Source organism: Podarcis liolepis (assembly GCF_965112155.1).
Source record: "Podarcis liolepis genome assembly, chromosome: 2".
Lineage (NCBI taxonomy): Eukaryota > Metazoa > Chordata > Lepidosauria > Squamata > Lacertidae > Podarcis > Podarcis liolepis.
Window position 1 is genome coordinate 77,726,326 of NC_139555.1, and position 16,448 is coordinate 77,742,773.

At 44.2% G+C, this 16,448-nt stretch overlaps 2 protein-coding genes across 4 annotated transcripts in view; one reads left to right on the plus strand and one right to left on the minus strand.

Moving 5' to 3' along the window:
* The window catches only part of ATG7 (autophagy related 7), a 153,544-nt gene that overhangs the window by 108,202 nt on the left and 28,894 nt on the right, over window positions 1-16,448 (plus strand). The gene's annotated exons all lie outside the window — the stretch shown is intronic.
* The window catches only part of VGLL4 (vestigial like family member 4), a 98,916-nt gene that overhangs the window by 4,175 nt on the left and 78,293 nt on the right, over window positions 1-16,448 (minus strand). For all 3 annotated transcript variants that reach the window (XM_083489048.1, XM_083489047.1, XM_083489049.1), the window contains 2 exons: window positions 9,701-9,923; window positions 340-463 (listed from right to left, as the gene is read on the minus strand). In XM_083489048.1, the coding sequence (XP_083345174.1) occupies window positions 340-463; window positions 9,701-9,923 (347 nt within the window). The remainder of the gene's footprint in view (window positions 1-339; window positions 464-9,700; window positions 9,924-16,448) is intronic.

Genomic DNA, 16,448 nt, shown 5'->3' on the forward strand with positions numbered 1-16,448 from the left:
AATGTTGAATCAACACCAGGTCTACATTTTCCAAGCACAGAAAGCACAAAAAATGTTTGGGGGTGGGCCTTGATTTTCTCCATCCGTTACATTTGCTCGTAAATTCTGGCATGAATCAAGCTTTCTGCTGCCAAAAGACAGGGAGGAAGATCCCAATAAAATTTCTATTCCAGCACACAATTACAGATTTAATTTGACCCTAGTATACCCTCTCCCTTGAAATAAAATAAATATCCCGCTCTACTCTTAATTTGTTGCACATGTTAAGAGTTATTTGATGGCCACATGAAGCTTTCAAGTCCTCAGAAGGAAAACTAGAAATGCAGCAGTATTACTTACTGCTAGATGGTCTCCGGTAACTCGCTGGCATGGCAGTTCCACATCCACTGTGCGCAATTGGACAATGAGATAGATTACAGTTACGATTGATTGCAGAGGCACATGTGATTACAGATGGACGGTTCTGAGGGGCAGAGAAAAACACAATCAATAAGCACAGTTATGCCTCTAAGGAAAATGAAGAGTTGTTCATTTTTCCAGCTGAACAAGGCACACACAACAAATAAAATGATAGCTGCTAGTGAGCATAAGCAGCAAAATGAGAAAGCCAAAAATATCTGGTATCAATAAACAGCTTTTTCTTTAGTACAACACACAAAGTTCAAGCACACTAAATTTGGAAAGCACTCAAGTGTTGAAGAAGATCTGCAAATTCAAAATACTCCTGTAGTATGGGGATTAATGGCAGGACAACAGAAATGGTTTTTGCAAGCCTTTACGGTCACCAAGGGATTTAGGATGGAATTCAGTGTAGTGCCAAGGGTATGCACACAGCAGCAGAAATTGCTCCTAACCTGTTCTTCCATTTCCCCCAGCCCTCCAGAGCAGATTTAGGGGATAGGGAAAACCCTGTAGCACAAGTGGACCTCATTCCCTGCATGCAACAACTTAGTTGAATCTCGTCTTTCTATTTCAAGCCCTGAAAGATAATCACCCACTATCTATTACACAATGCTCTAAAGACCTTAACACTCTTGCCAGATTTGAACACTTTATAAGCATCAGCTTATTTTGGCGACCTGTTTGGACATTGGGAGGGCATATACCGAGCCATATGTGTAGACTAAGGTGGACGTATTGATGGTTATTGTATTGTGGGCTAAGCTGGGGAGGTTTCCTGCTTTTCCTGCTTCTTTTCTCTGTTTTCTTTTCTTTAATAAATTTGCAATAAAACAATTTAAAAGTTCTATATATCCACCAGGGAGGTGAAAGAAAGAGGATGGGGGAAAAATGCGGCCATGTTCGGATATTAAGCATGAAGAATCTGCATGTTGTTTTGGGGCTGTAAATAGTGCATGTCACTAAGTGTGAAATGGGCTTATCCCAAAGATGGCTGGCCGCAATTGCTGTGACTTCACCTGCTGCTGCTGCTAATGCAGAACTGGTACTGGGCACAACCATGATCAGCCAGTTCACACAATACACCTATGCACAACATCTGTATACCCCAAAGAAGGTTGAAAGACTACTCACTGAAAAAGGGGAAATTCAATTTATGAACTGGTCCTACATGAGACAAAGAGAGAAGAAGGGGGGTCTTCTCAAATACCTCCCCCTAGGTCCACCCCTCCCTTTCTCTTGCCTTCCATCCTCACCACAAGCAGAGAAGAATGCTCAAACCAGACAACTGCCATAGTGGCACAAACTGTAGCTAGTCCAAAGCCATAACTTAAGAACTATGCTGCCTAAGTACAAAACAGAAGGAGAGAAAAGAACTTGGCTGCTGCCAATGCTAGCAACCCTGTGCCTGCCTATTTCCCCTTCTTGGGACCTAGTTCTACTTACGTATTTCTGGGCCACTTTATCCTACAACTCTTTCCACCCAAACATTTGGCTGGCCAGTACAAGCAAGCACAGTATAAGGATGTCTGGACACCTGTAAGTAGGAACACGCATTGGTGTTTTTGGTGACAGCCTCGTATTCTCCATATGGTGTACTTCCTTCCCTGATCATATAAGCAGGGGTGGCCTTGCCATCTACCATTGTGGAATGATCTGCTTCACCTGGCACTACTAAGTGAGGATCTAGGGGATGGCACAAATTAGTATTAGCGGGTTCAGCAAGGCTGGCAATGCTCTTCAAATACAAAGAGCATCTCTATGGCCAGAGAATGCCAAAATGCAAACTTTCCTTGCAAAAAATATCAAATTCATTTAGTATTTTTTGTTCTGTAAAATTTTATTCATTCTTTCTAGTTTGGCCAGGTTTACAAAAGAAAATTAACTAACAATCAAATAACTGATGTTATACATTCAACTGAGACTGATATTTGAATACAGTGGTGCCTCGCAAGACGAAATTAATTCGTTCTGCAAGTCTCTTCGTCTTGCGGTTTTTTCGTCTTGCGATGCACGGTTTCCCATAGGAATGCATTGAAAATCAATTAATGCGTTCCTAGGGAAACCGCCTTCAGACCAGGTCCGGGGACAGTCTGTCCCCGGACCTCTTCTGAAGGCTGGGGGGGGGGGACAAGGGCTTTTCTTCCCACCCCCAGCATTTTAAAAAACCCTGGGACAGCGGAGGTCTTCTCCGCTGTCTGGGGCGATCTTAAAATGCTGGCGGGCGGCATTTTAAAATCGCCCCGGACAGCGGAGGACTTCTCCGCTGTCCGGGGTGATTTAAAAGCCCCTGGGAAGGCAGGCAGGGGGACAAAGACTTTCGCCCCCTGCCCGCCTTCAGAAGGTGTTCCCGCCCCCCGCTTCGGAACAGCGTTCCGAAGTGGGGCGGCTGGGGCAGGTCTTCCCGACCCCCCTCCCCGCTTCGGAACAGCGTTCCGAAGTGGGGCGGCTGGGGCAGGTCTTCCCGCCCCCCCTCCCCGCTTCGGAACAGCGTTCCGAAGCGGGGCGGCTGGGGCAGGTCTTCCCGCCCCCCCTCCCCGCTTCGGAACAGCGTTCCGAAGTGGGGCGGCTGGGGCAGGTCTTCCCGCCCCCCCCTCCCCGCTTCGGAACAGCGTTCCGAAGTGGGGCGGCTGGGGCAGGTCTTCTCGCCCCCCCTCCCCGCTTCGGAACAGCGTTCCGAAGTGGGGCGGCTGGGGCAGATGTCCCCGTCCCCCTCCCCGCTTCGGAACAGCGTTTTAAAATGCTGGGGGTCGGGAGCGAAGCGCTGCCGACCCCCAGCATTTTAAAACCTTCCCGGGACCCCCCGCTGCTTTCCCCGGAGTGCTTTTAAACGCGGGCGGCGGTGAGGGAATCCCTTGGCCCCCCCGCTGGACTTCAAAAGAGCTTCGGGAAGTCCAGCGGGGGGCCAAGGGATTCCCTCCCAGCCGCCCGCATTTAAAAGCACTCCGGGGAAAGCTGCGAAGTGCGCTGCTTTCCCCGAGCGCTTCTAAATGCGGGCGGCGGTGAGGGAATCCCTTGGCCCCCCGCTGGACTTCAAAAGAGCTTCGGGAAGTCCAGCAGGGGGCCAAGGGATTCCCTCCCAGCCGCCCGCATTTAAAAGCACTCCGGGGAAAGCTGCGAAGTGCGCTGCTTTCCCCGAGCGCTTCTAAATGTGGGCGGCGGTGAGGGAATCCCTTGGCCCCCCGCTGGACTTCAAAAGAGCTTCGGGAAGTCCGGCGGGGGGGCCAAGGGATTCCCTCCCAGCCGCCCGCATTTAAAAGCACTCCGGGGAAAGAAGCGAAGTGCGCTGCTTTCCCCGAGCGCTTCTAAATGCGCTGCGCTTCCCCGCTGTCCCAGAGATTTCCCTATGGGCTTTCGTCTTGCGAAGCAAGCCCATAGGGAAATTCGTTTTGCGAAGCGCCTCCAAAACGGAAAACCCTTTCGTCTAGCGGGTTTTCCGTCTTGCGAGGCGTTCGTCTTGCGGGGTACCACTGTATCTAAAAGTGTGGCACTGAATTTGCTTTTTTCTTGTTTAGTAATGTAATGTAATGTTTAGTAATGTAATCAATTTTTAGGGAACCTTAGATATCTATGCTACTAGTTACTTCTACAAGTTTAATTTTAGAGAAAATGTGCTAATTTAAAAATCATTGGTACAGTAGTACTATAACATAACAGTTGCCTTATGTCTGATATTGTGGTATATTGAAATATCGCAATGTTTAACTGATTATATATCATGATGTCAAAAACCAATTATTGCCCAGCCCTACACACTTGCACATAGTAGGTTTGGGAACTGACACTTGGAACCTGCAAGGGATGGTCAGTAGAAAAGCTCTTATTAGTTGCTACATGTGTTGACCCAGACCTGTCAACTCAACCAGCAACGCAGGAAAAGTAGAACGCTTCGGTAGACAGAATGCTTAGGTGGATTAAGAACATTAATCCATCATCAACGAGAGTTAACCACACCTTTTCAAAGCAGACCGTATGTATTTTGCGGGTTTATTTTACAAGCCTGTGGCAAACAGAGCTCGAGACACTCCAAAGAGCAATGAGCTGACATGGAACTTGAACCCAGGACCAAATTCAAGACTATCACCTGGAGTGTCCTGGTTCGCTGAGATTAGTTTAGAAGCCTGCTCAAAAGGTGGGCATTCAAAAAGGGGCCGAGCCTTTCATCCTTTATGTGCTTTAGCCGCAAAAACCTCACATGACATAGGAACCAGCAGAGAGATTTCATTGTTTAACACAAGTTCAGTCAAAGCACCCTAAGAAGAGATTATATTTGACTGCAAGATCAAAGATAGTCAGGCTTCAGCAATCTAAAAACAAAAGCGGCAGGTTGCTGCTGTTTGTTCTGCTTCTATGGAGAACAAAGCCATTTGCATCTTCCTATAGCAAATTCAAACATGCCTAGGATACTTATTACCAAAGGAAAGAGAGGAACAGTGAGGAATATTTAGTCCCACTGATTTAATCCTTTGTATTCTTCACAATGACTAGGTACAGTGTACCCTATATATAGGCGAATCAATAGAAAACAGCCCAATTACATTTGTAATAGGAACTATGTGGATCAAGATGACCTGGCTGCTTCCTCTGTAGGGTTGTGGATCTTGCTGGTATGAAAAGCACTTCCCCATGACTCCAGTAAAGAGGAGAGTGTGTTGGTATGGAAGCTGATTTCCATACAGCTTTGGTAACATGATTACAGTTATGGACACCCTCCTTTCACCATGTACAGGCAACACCATTGAAATGAATGGAAGCAATGCAAAAGAGCTGCTTGCTAACCTTTTTCTCTCTCTTAAAAAAACCCAACATGATTAGCATAATATCAGCAAGCAACATCCAATTTCAGACAAGAGTTCAATCATGTTCCAAATACAACAAAACGTCTAACCATCTGGCCATAACCTCCCAAGTATAATCCAGTAAAAACAGTTCCCAATGTACTTTTAGAGTGGCAGAGTTGGCTGCCAAGCTGAGAAACAATAGTAAGACTTATCAAAGAGCCCTAATGTCGTCAATGGGAGCCTCTCCCTTCCTTGTCTGTCATCAGAACCGGCTACAGAGAGGCAGTGGTGTATGCAGAACAGCAAGAGCTGGTCTCGTACAATGGATTATACAAAATAATACACCAAATGATAACGCAACCACTTGCAGGGCAGAGTACAGATCACATCCCAGATATATACGTACAGTATATAAGGATTTCAGAGCAACTATGAAGTGCCAAATAAAAAAATAAAAGTGTTAACGAAACACTTAAGAATGCTGAGTGAGAAGTTCTCCAAACTTTTTTTTAAAAAAAATTCCCAAATTCCCTAGAGGAATGCTTGTGTGGTTATGCTTGTAGTAAATCAACAAGGAGACCATCTCAATACATTAGCAAGCATGTCTGTGCTATCGTCCTAGTTCACATAGGTTGCAATTTCCAATATGCCACTTGCTTTATAAACTATTGTGCTTCTTCCCATGTATCTAAGAGTAAAACAGGAGGGGAGCATTGTGGGAAGAACAGCTTGGCACAAAACTAAGTTGACGGAAAGGAAGTATAAACAAGACTGTTTTATCTTTATTCGGTAGGAATTTTCCTAAAGGAATTAAAAAATGCCCCTCTATAATTTATTTATTTTTTAAAGCACAAACAGCCATCCAGGCCTTCAGAGAAAAATGCTGGTGCTTGCACCAAATATCCTGCTTACTTGACACTAACATAGGAAGTCCAAGGGGGGAAGTTATAATAACCTCCAGGTAGAGGCTGGGGAAGCCGAGTTCTCAGTCAGCAGAAGGAAGGAAAAATGGTGTCTGGGGCTCTCTACACATCTGCTACATAGCCTAGAGCAGTGTTTCCCAAACGTTTTTGGGCAACGGCACACCTGTTTACCGGGAAAAAATCTCGCGGCACACCACCATTAAAGCCCCGCCCCGTGACGTCAGCGCGCAGCGTCACGCCGGGAGGGACGCACAAAAGTGAAAGTTTTTTCCCTCCCCCTTGCCGGGGTGGGAGGAGGCAGCAGAGCGAGGGATTGAGGGACGGCAGCAGCTGAGGCGGCGGCGGCTGTTGTGGTGGTGGCGGCGATAGCGGGCGGAGGAGGAGCCGTCGCCGGGAGTTGCTGCTGCTGCTGTTGCTGCTGCTGCCCGGACATGCCGGCCTCCTCCTCCTCCGCTCCTCCCTTTTGCGTGCGCTGCCCCGCCGCTCGGCACCAGCACCGCGGAGCCGCCCCCGGCTCGACGCGGATCCTCGCCGCCGCCGCCTCTCGCCGCCCGACTCGCCCGCCTCCCTCCCACGGCACACCAGCCGGTGTCTCACGGCACACTAGTGTGCCGCGGAACACCGGTTGGGAAACACTGGCCTAGAGACTGATCACTGTTCAAAAGCTTTTTGCATTCTGGGTCAAGGTCAGGCTTCCAGTTATCTCTGTCTCCCCATGTTAAAGAGCAGCAAGTCATACCAGACCTTTTTCACCAAAAGGTCATATCACATCCCTCTCACAGTTTCTTTTTTTTTTTTTTTAAATATTTTTATTGGGTTTTCACTTTTTATATAAACAAAACCAACACACATAACACCAAAACAATTACAGACAAAACAACAAACATATATAATTCCCAAAAATCTTATTTTCTAACCCTGGTCCTTGACTTCCCCCCACCCCCTCCCTTGCATCCCTATTCCCAAATTTGTGTCAGCAAATTGGCATTTCTTCCGTCTTAATATTAGTCCTTTTATAAAAAACAAAAATAAAATTTTTCCTAAGTTGGACCCCAGTTCTCTTCCCTCGATTTCTCATTTTTTCTTACATAATTTTCTTATTACTAAACCCCCTGGTCTTGAGTGTTGCTTAAATTTAATGCTTCCCTCCCTCCCATCCCCGCTTTGCGTCCTTTCCCAAGACATGTCTAAAATAACAGTTTTTAGCCTGGGTTCCGCACATCCGAGGCTCTCAAATCCTTTCCAGTCCCTCTCCGCCGGTTTTGTTGGTAGTCCTTTTTGTCTGTCATCGGGTCTCGAAAGATTTCCTTAACAATCAGTCCAATCAGTCCATAGTCTCTTCCCATATTTAAAGGCAACTGCTGGGGAATCTCCAGTAGGTCTGAGTCTTGATGATAGTCAAAATTAAAGTCTATGTGTAGGCCCCATTTGTACTTCTTTATTTCTAGATCCTGAGTTCCATAAACTCCCAGGGCCTCCACTTTCATCTTCTGTATCTTTCGTAGACTTACACTGGATTTAATCCAATAGTCTCCTTGCTTGTGTTCTCCAGATGCCGACTTCTGGTTGGTGTTTTTCCACATAACTTGTTCTCTTTCTTGTTTTGTCTTCTCCTCTTCTTTGTTTATTATTTCAAATTCAGCTGTGGGTGCTTTCTCACTCAGGTCATCATTACGTTCAGCAAGACTACTTGTTTCCAAATCCAAGGTCGTCAATTGTTTACTCATAGCTGTAGTCTGCTCCTGTAAAGTTCCCACCAGTGAAAACATCCTTTCGATTTCTCTCAGTATCTTTCCACCCACAGCCATTGTAATTCCACAGAATTCCCCCTAGAGGGAATCTGGTTGCTGGATGATCTTTCCTCCAACAATCCTCTGTCCTGTTATTGTTTCTTTGTTTCCCACAATTTTAGCTCAATTGTAACTCCTTTTAATCCGGAGAGGTCTTAAGTAACAATTTTTTCACTGTTAACAGTCCATTTGACAGCTTTGACAGCTGTCAAACTCTGCTCCTCTACACAGGCTCCAAAGCAGATCGCTCCCGGGCCCGGGGGGGAGGGTTGTTTGCCAGAAAACAAAGGCTCCTTCAACACTCCAATCTCCTACTCAAATTTGCTTTTCTAAATCTTGGAAGTTGCTGTCTTTTGAAACTCACCCTTTACAGGGTGGGCACTCCAGCTTAGCTCTTATTTCGTTGCTCTGGATTGTCTGCAGGGGGGGGGGTGGGGACTTCCTTTTAGCACACCCCCCGGTCGTCTCAAATTCAGAAGGTAAAGATTTTAAAGTTCAGTTCCAAATTACTCACGGGTTCCTTTTTTTCAGTCCAAATTTCAAGGAAGGAAGTCGGCGCTCTCCAGTTATGGCTCGCGGCTTCGCTCAGTGGCGGTAGCGATCGACTCTCAGTGCCGCGCCGTCCCCCGTATCCCCTCCGTAGCCTTTAAAAAGGCTCATTGCGAATCAGGGGGGGCGCTTGAGGCACCCGCCGAGTCCTCAGTCCGCAGGCTTCCGCGCCTACGGTTTTTAAGGGTCCCCGTGTCGCCGGCACGGCTAAGACCCATCCACCGCTGAGCCGATTCCCTCCGGAGCTCGGAGGGAATCCGCCATTTCCAGGTCGCGCCAACCCGGAAGTCCTCTTCCCAGAGAACAATGGATATTTTCCAAGGCTCATGTTATAGCCAGATCTTAAAAACTTGCTGTAGAAGGTAAGTATCTAAGAGCCTTTGAAGATTTTTTTCCTAATAATCCATAAGAAACTAATACTGGCAAACTTTAATTCAAATACTGTACGTAGATGGGAGCTCTTAAGTTGTTTGAAATTATGTGGGGAAAGGGTTCTTTCCAATAAACATATCTTCCAACTCATTGAAGTAAAATATGCAGGGACCCTTCTATGAGCTAAAAGGCAATGCAAGCTGCAATAGAGCAGAGAACGCTAGCCCACTCTGTCTCCACGGTTTGAAGGTCGTTGTTTCTTACTTTTTTGAATATGAGATCTTTCTATGGTGGATTTTCCACACCTTAAACTTGCAGTGGTGCAATCCAGAATCTGTATTTATCTCCTTTTGAAAGATACAAATCACCTGCAAACGAGGATCTGTTACTTTCAGCCAGGTCTGATCAGAGGCAGCAGGGGCAACAACTTTGCCTGCTCCTTTTTTGATCTCCAAGACTGAAGGGAATGCAACAGCGAGCCTCTTCTGCTGTCCGAAGGCCCTCTGACTTCAACAGAGTTGAACAGGAGGAAATACGTATGAATGATTTTCTACTTGCTATCAAGCTATATTATTTATTGGGACATGCTGAATCAGATTGCTCAGAAATTTATTGATATCTTGCTGTTGTTTCAATTGCACCTGAATCTCCTTGTGGTCAGGGTGACTTACAACCATCAAAACATTTGTGACATTTTAATCTGCATTTATGTGCTCACAGGAAGAGGAACAAGGCAATGATGTAGGCAAAGACAAAGGAACACAACCAAGTTGAGGAGAAAAGTAGTTGTTAAATAGATAGACACAGACACACACACACACACACACAGAGAGAGAGAGAGAGAGAGAGAGAGAGAGAGAGAAATCATGGAGAACAGCATAAGTACCTGCTGCCGTTCCACTGACGTCATTGTAGGAGTGATGCTAATAGACCGGGTAGCATCCATGCTGTTTTTGGTCAGTGCTAGAGGTTGATCCATGGGTAAGCTTGGGATTGAGGCATATATGTGGTTGGTGTGAAGGCTCATTGTTGGTGCAGCAGCCCGTTCTATTGGACTGCGACTTCTGTCTCTGTGCTCTTTTCGATAATCCCCATTGGCAGCCTTCATTCTAAGAGAAAAACAGACAAGGCCATTATTCAAGCCTGACACATTCACTCATGAAGAAGAAGAAAGATTTCAGCATGCTCTTGTTTATCCATTGTCTTTACTCAAGCACGTGAGCAAGCGCACACACAAAATTCAACAGCTGAACTGACACTTGGCATGAACAATAGTTTTGGGGATTTGGGTTGTTTTTTTTAAAAAGGGGGGTGATTACTTGTTAACCACAGTTAGCTGTTTGGACAAGCTGCAGAGAAAAATAATAATCAATTGACCTTGCTCAGTCAACGTCCTCATCAAAACGCACATTTTACACCCCCATTTTATGAACAGACGTTCTGTTTTACTATTGACAAATAGTGATCAAAATGCATTAAATGTCAAGCTTCACTTGATTCTAGTCACTCACGTTTTTGTTAATAACAAAGAACATTTTGTTAAAATCTACTGTTTTCCATCGCCCCTTAAAAGCAGTGGCATTTTTCACTGAGTATTGGAATCCTTGGCAGCGTGATCCAGCATGCACACTGGCAAGCAAAGCAAGTGAGAAAGTATGGGTGTGCACACACACAGAGAGAGAGAGCAGGAGATAGGGCTGGAAATGAAGACAAGGAATTGCTACACAATAGAGCTGTGGGGGCTTCCTTCTCCAACATTTTCCAGCTACCAGCAAAAGGAGATCCAGCTTTCCCAGGCCCTATTCCTGGTGTCCCAGTGTCTGTGTCAAAACAGAGCACAGGGTGATCTGGGTGCATTTCTTGGGAGTAACAGTGTTATAGTCCTGTTGCTCCTTAAGGACTATCAAATTAATTCTAGCATAAGCTTGCATGGACCACAGTCTACTTCCTCAGATGCATGAAGTGTAATCCTAAACTGGAAGGTAAAGGTGGGTTTTTTTGGGTGGGAGGTGTTAAATGTATGGAAGTGAGGTCAAAGAAATGAAATGCCAAAGGAATGATTAGCAATGGTTACTTAAAAGCAAAAAGAAAAAATAATAATACAGTGGTGCCCCGCAGGACGAATGCCTCGCAAGACGGAGAACCCGCTAGACGAAAGGGTTTTCCGTTTTTGAGCTGCTTCACAAGACAAATTTCCCTATGGGCTTGCTTCGCAAGATGAAAAAGTCTTGCGAGTGTTCCGATTTTTTCCGCTTTCCCCCACCTTTTTCTAAGCCGCTAAGCCGCTAATAGCCCTTTTAGCTGCTAAGCCTTTAATAGCCGCTAATCCGCTAAACCGCTAATAGGGTTGCTTCACAAGATGGAAAAAACCGCTAGACGAAGAGACTCGCGGAACGGATTATTTTCGTCTTGCGAGGCACCACTGTACAGTGACCAATTAACAAGCCAACAGTGGTGACAACAAAGACATCTGGGCAGTGGTAAACTAGTTAATGTATGGTGTGATAAAAATATGTCATCTGGATTCAAGCAACAGGGGAATCCAGAACTGAATGGCCTAATAAACTGTAATTTAGTAGGGTCATATAAGGAGTTTCCCTTTGGAGTTCATTTGTTCAACATCCACCTTAAGATCAGTTACAGAGTGCCTTGGTAAATTGAAATGTTTTACTACTGTTTTCTGGATACTGCCATTTCTGATGTTATATTTGTTGTTTTGCATAGAGATTGCCCTGTTTGTCCTACAGAATACCAAAGAGTAGTTGTTTGGCAGCTGATGTCCTATATCACATAGAAAGGTGAGCAGGTGAATGAACCACTGATGCTGTAGACGTCCTATAATATGGGGACAAAGTTAGCATCTCATTTTTTTTTGCAGGATCTGGTCCCTCTGTTTGTGTCTTTGTTATGTAGTCTGTTGTTGCTGGCAAAGCCTTTTTGTGACGGTACTCATTGGCCCAGGGCAGCCATTTTATGCTGACACCCACAGCACTGTTATCAAAATATGAATACTGGTGGCAACTCATTTTATCAACCCCCACAAAAACCGTGTTGCTGGTATTTTAGGTTGGGAAACTATCGGCAAGCAAGTAGAGACCTACAACTGAAGTCCTATGGAATAGAAATATTATTGTCCAAGATGGGCTGTTGATCACCGATAATATATTTGAGTAGTTTGGCTGGGAGCTACAGGGGACAATGAATGGTGTTCTGTCATTTTCTCTTCAAAATCTGTCATCCAGTAGATTATTCCTAGTTACCAATCTGGGGCCCAAATTATGCTGCACAAAAAGGGGTGCTTGTGGAAAAAGCAATCAGCACAGGACTACTTCCCACAGCAACAAATGCAGGTAGAGAGAACAGACACATTTTCAAATGCCTGCTTGTCATACTTTTAGATGTACACTTGCAAAATAATGAACATGCAACTGAAGAACACAGCATGGGGCTGTGAAAAGTGGATTTCACTCCCCAGTCACAAAACAATGATGGAATATTACCACAGCCAAACCTGGATATAGTAAAGCTACTTCCACAGAAGGACACACTGTGTTTATTTCTCCAGTCTTACAAAGTCATTTTGCAGTTAATTTATTTCAGCAGTTCTGCTCAAACTAAAAAAAAAAAATATAGCTTTTCAGTGAGATACTAATTGCATGTTGTAACTGCTCTTAAATAAAAAAAGTTTTGTTTACAAAATATTAGTGTATTTGGCACGCAATCTTTGTAAACACAGGCAATTCCTTGAAATAAATGCTAGCTATACAAAAAAGGGTCCCTTATAATTTGCTGACTTCAACAGGGTAAAACAGACCAATAATTAACAGTTATCAAAATTACTGTGTGTTGTTGTTGTTAAGGATTAAAAATGTCAAATCATGCTTTCATTCCTGCTCTTCTACATACAAAGAAGACCAAGGTCTCCATGACATTGTGAGTGTGCATCATGCGGAGGGGTTGGGAGCAGCCTTCACCACTTGAGATCTTCCCTTTATAAATGGCAGCTTTGTCCTTTGTGAGGGCATTTGGGGCTAACTTACTGATGCCTCGCATTTTGCTTGGATACTTACATGCAGGCCTGCACAATCAGCTCACTGGCTGCCACCTCCAGAGCTGTTCCCAGCTGCAAGGGGTTCTTTACCTCTGATTCCTGTACAGAGGTGCCTCGCAAGACGAAATTAATCCGTTCCGCGAGTCTCTTTGTCTAGCGGTTTTTTCGTCTTGCGAAGCAACCCTATTAGCGGCTTAGTGCTATTAGCGGCTATTAAAGGCTTAGCGGCTTAGCGGCTAAAAGGCTATTAGCGGCTTAGAAAAAGGGGGGGAAGCAGAAAAAAATCAGAACACTCACAAGACGTTTTCGTCTTGCGAAGCAAGCCCATAGGGAAATTCGTCTTGCGAAGCAGCTCAAAAACAGAAAACCCTTTCGTCTAGCGGGTTTTCCGTCTTGCGAGGCATTCGTCTTGTGGGGCACCACTGTACTGAAGTGGGTTGGATTAAATGACCCTTGGAGTCCCTTCCAACTCTAAATTCCATGATACATTAGAGGTCAAAACAAAAACCCCAACTACAGGATGTTGCAATGAAAGCAGTTAAAGAGGCAAAGGCAAGTATGCCACCAGAGGTAAGTTGGTTAAGGAAAGGAAGACATATCTTACAACTTTCCTTAAGTCTAGGTATGTATGTGATTTTATAATGAGCTGCATCCATCCTATTGGAAAATGTGAACATGTACAGCAGCCCAAGCAGAAACATTTTGCTGCCATGCACTGCTAGTTGGCAACAGCACCATTCTGCATAACCTGAGATCTTTACACAATATCATAGTTTGTGCTGAATTAAAGTATAAAAAAACTTCCTCCATTACCACCAAGAATGAGATAAAACTGCTGGCAACTTAAAACCATTCTTCCCTAACTCTATCTATCTATCTAGCTATCTAGCTAGCTAGCTAGCTAGCTAGCTAGCTAGCTATCTAAAAAAACATTTAGCTAAAGGAGAGTTCCTGTGTAACTTAAAAGTGCACAGTGAATTGTGACCATTAGTTGATCAAATAAAAGTAGTATATATTGAACTTTATTTTGTTGCTGTTGGCTTTTGATACATGCATTTATTTACCTTTTTGGCTCATCTACTTCTAATAAAATGTGCAACTTTACTGACCGCATGAATTCCGTAACGAGGTATGAACATAGTAGCTGATTTGAGTCTTTCTATAGCAATTATACCTTTAAGTTTGTTTTCACGTATGGACAGATCATGTTGAAGTGCTTGGTTACTATACAACACCCCCCTCTCCCCCTTTATCTTCCCTTTTATCTTTAAAGCAGACATTGTTTTCCATGATTTCCCCCAGTGAATCATAACCCAGGCTCCTAGCACTTACCCAAGCATCATGTGCTCAGATGGACGACATACCAAAACCACACACATCCTGACTGCTAGAACCAAACTGCAGATTTTTTTATCTTTGCTAATTCAAAGCAATGTTTGGAGCCCATGCATTAAAAAATGGTTCTAGGAGTAGTTACGACACATATTGTCCTTAAACGATTCTTGTGTTGTAGAACTGTTAATGCTGCCCACTCAGTTTACTGGAACAGAGCAATGGGTAATTCACACCCATTCTGGAGAAATGACTAACTTTGCCAACTGTTTAAGGAAAAAGGGAGAAAGATAGAGCAAGAGAGAGGCCCAGAAAGGGGGGACTGTTCTCTTACGCTCACTTCCAGTGCACAGCTCTTAACAGAGGAGAAGCCAAAAGCATTGCTGACAAAAAGCTAAAATCGTACAGAGTCTTTTTAGCAGAAAGTGTCCGTTCTTGTTGGCCTGATTTTAAGATATGCACCATGAAAGTTAACTGATGCCATTTTACACTTGGCAATACTGGCTGCCAAATATTGAGGGGGACGACAACAACGACAAAATAATTTCTCATTCTTCCAAAGTGTTTATGTGACTTGGGATGCATTCCTAAACACACTTACAGCGGTACCTCGAGTTAAGAACTTAATTCGTTCTGGAGGTCCGTTCTTAACCTGAGGTACCACTTTAGCTAATGGGGCCGCCACGCTGCCGGAACACGATTTCTGTTCTCATCCTGAAGCAAAGTTCTTAACCCGAGGTACTATTTCTGGGTTAGTGGAGTGTAACCTGAAGCGTCTGTAACCTGAGGTGCCACTGTACTAGAGAAAGCCTAACTGAACGCAGCAGGATTTACTTCTGACGAAACATGTATATGGTATATGCTGAATAGCTGAAATTTTGTCCAATAGCCAAAATCAAAAAGAAAGAAAAACACAACTTTTTTTGGGAAGTCTGACTGTCTGGTGGTCTCCCGACATTATAAGCACCCACCCACCAATGAGGTCCACTTGCAGAATCTCTTCTCCAAGGGTCCCCACTAACTTTGAAATGCTGTGACAAGTGGAGACACCTTTGGAATTATTTCCCAGGAAAATCACCTGGCACCTGCATTACCCCTTCAGTGCCAGGCAGAGATGTTTTTATTCTCCCGGACCTTTTAAAGTAGATCTCAACTATTCCATACTGCTTGAATTTGATGGTTTATCATTGCTTATTATGCATTATTTCTGATACATGCGAACGAATAAAAAAAAAAAAAAACTTCTTCAGACATGTCTAGGTGAGCAGCTATCAGCAAATCTGCACTAGTTTCTGATGCTTTCTGATAAAAGTCGGTTAAACTGCAAGCACACTGTGGCCCAATCCAGCGTAAGTTACATGTGACTATGTATGAAATGTTGCTACTCAAAGTGGTGCAATCTATTCTACCAACCCTCAGGAGTATACCACATCATTGACACTGCATGTCAAGACTTAATTTCAAAATGCGGATGTGGCTTACACTTCGAATACTCTCTAAACATATCTATTACTCTTACTTTAAAATTTCCAACAACTATTTCCTTATTCTTCAGACCCTGTGCCTCAGATCCCAACTTCACTGTTTCCTCATATTCAGTAGCTAATAATTCTAAAAGGTCTGTTAAGTAAACCAATCATTCTTTTCAGCTATCTCTGCAAAATACACTGTCAATTCACTTTGTACACCTCATTTAGTTTTCTGGAAACTAATAAATTGGGGGGGGGGGGTTAGTAAGGAAAGTGACCTTTATTCTGTTCCAATCAGGCCCAGCTGTTCCACATACAGTATTAAAAACAATACAACCTATTTGTTTTTTCTCGCCCAAGTTTGCACACAAAGATGTGCCATTTCAAGAGTGTACTATGTGTCTAAAGCACTGCCAAAAAGAACTTTTGGCGCTGTACTTTGGCTGGGAAAAGGTCTACTTTTTTGCCCGTTTAGTCATGTTTATGAAGAGAGAAGCAGGTGGATAGCTTTCATATTTGGCCTCAGGGTAAGTATAGTGCTCAATAAAGGCACCCAGAATTTTCACATGCCAGCCAGAAACCTGAATTCAACAGTCAATTAAATGATAGTTTCCCAGGGTCAAGTGTTGAACATCCTAGCCTGCCAGACAAAATGAGCTTTCCTAGCTTAAGTTTCAGTCCAGTGTGAGTTTAATGGTCAAAATTCTTAAAGAGTCAGGAGTGAAGCCAACTAGCATCAATATGTAAAATACAGAAAAGGAGCCAGAAATAGTTGCATTTGT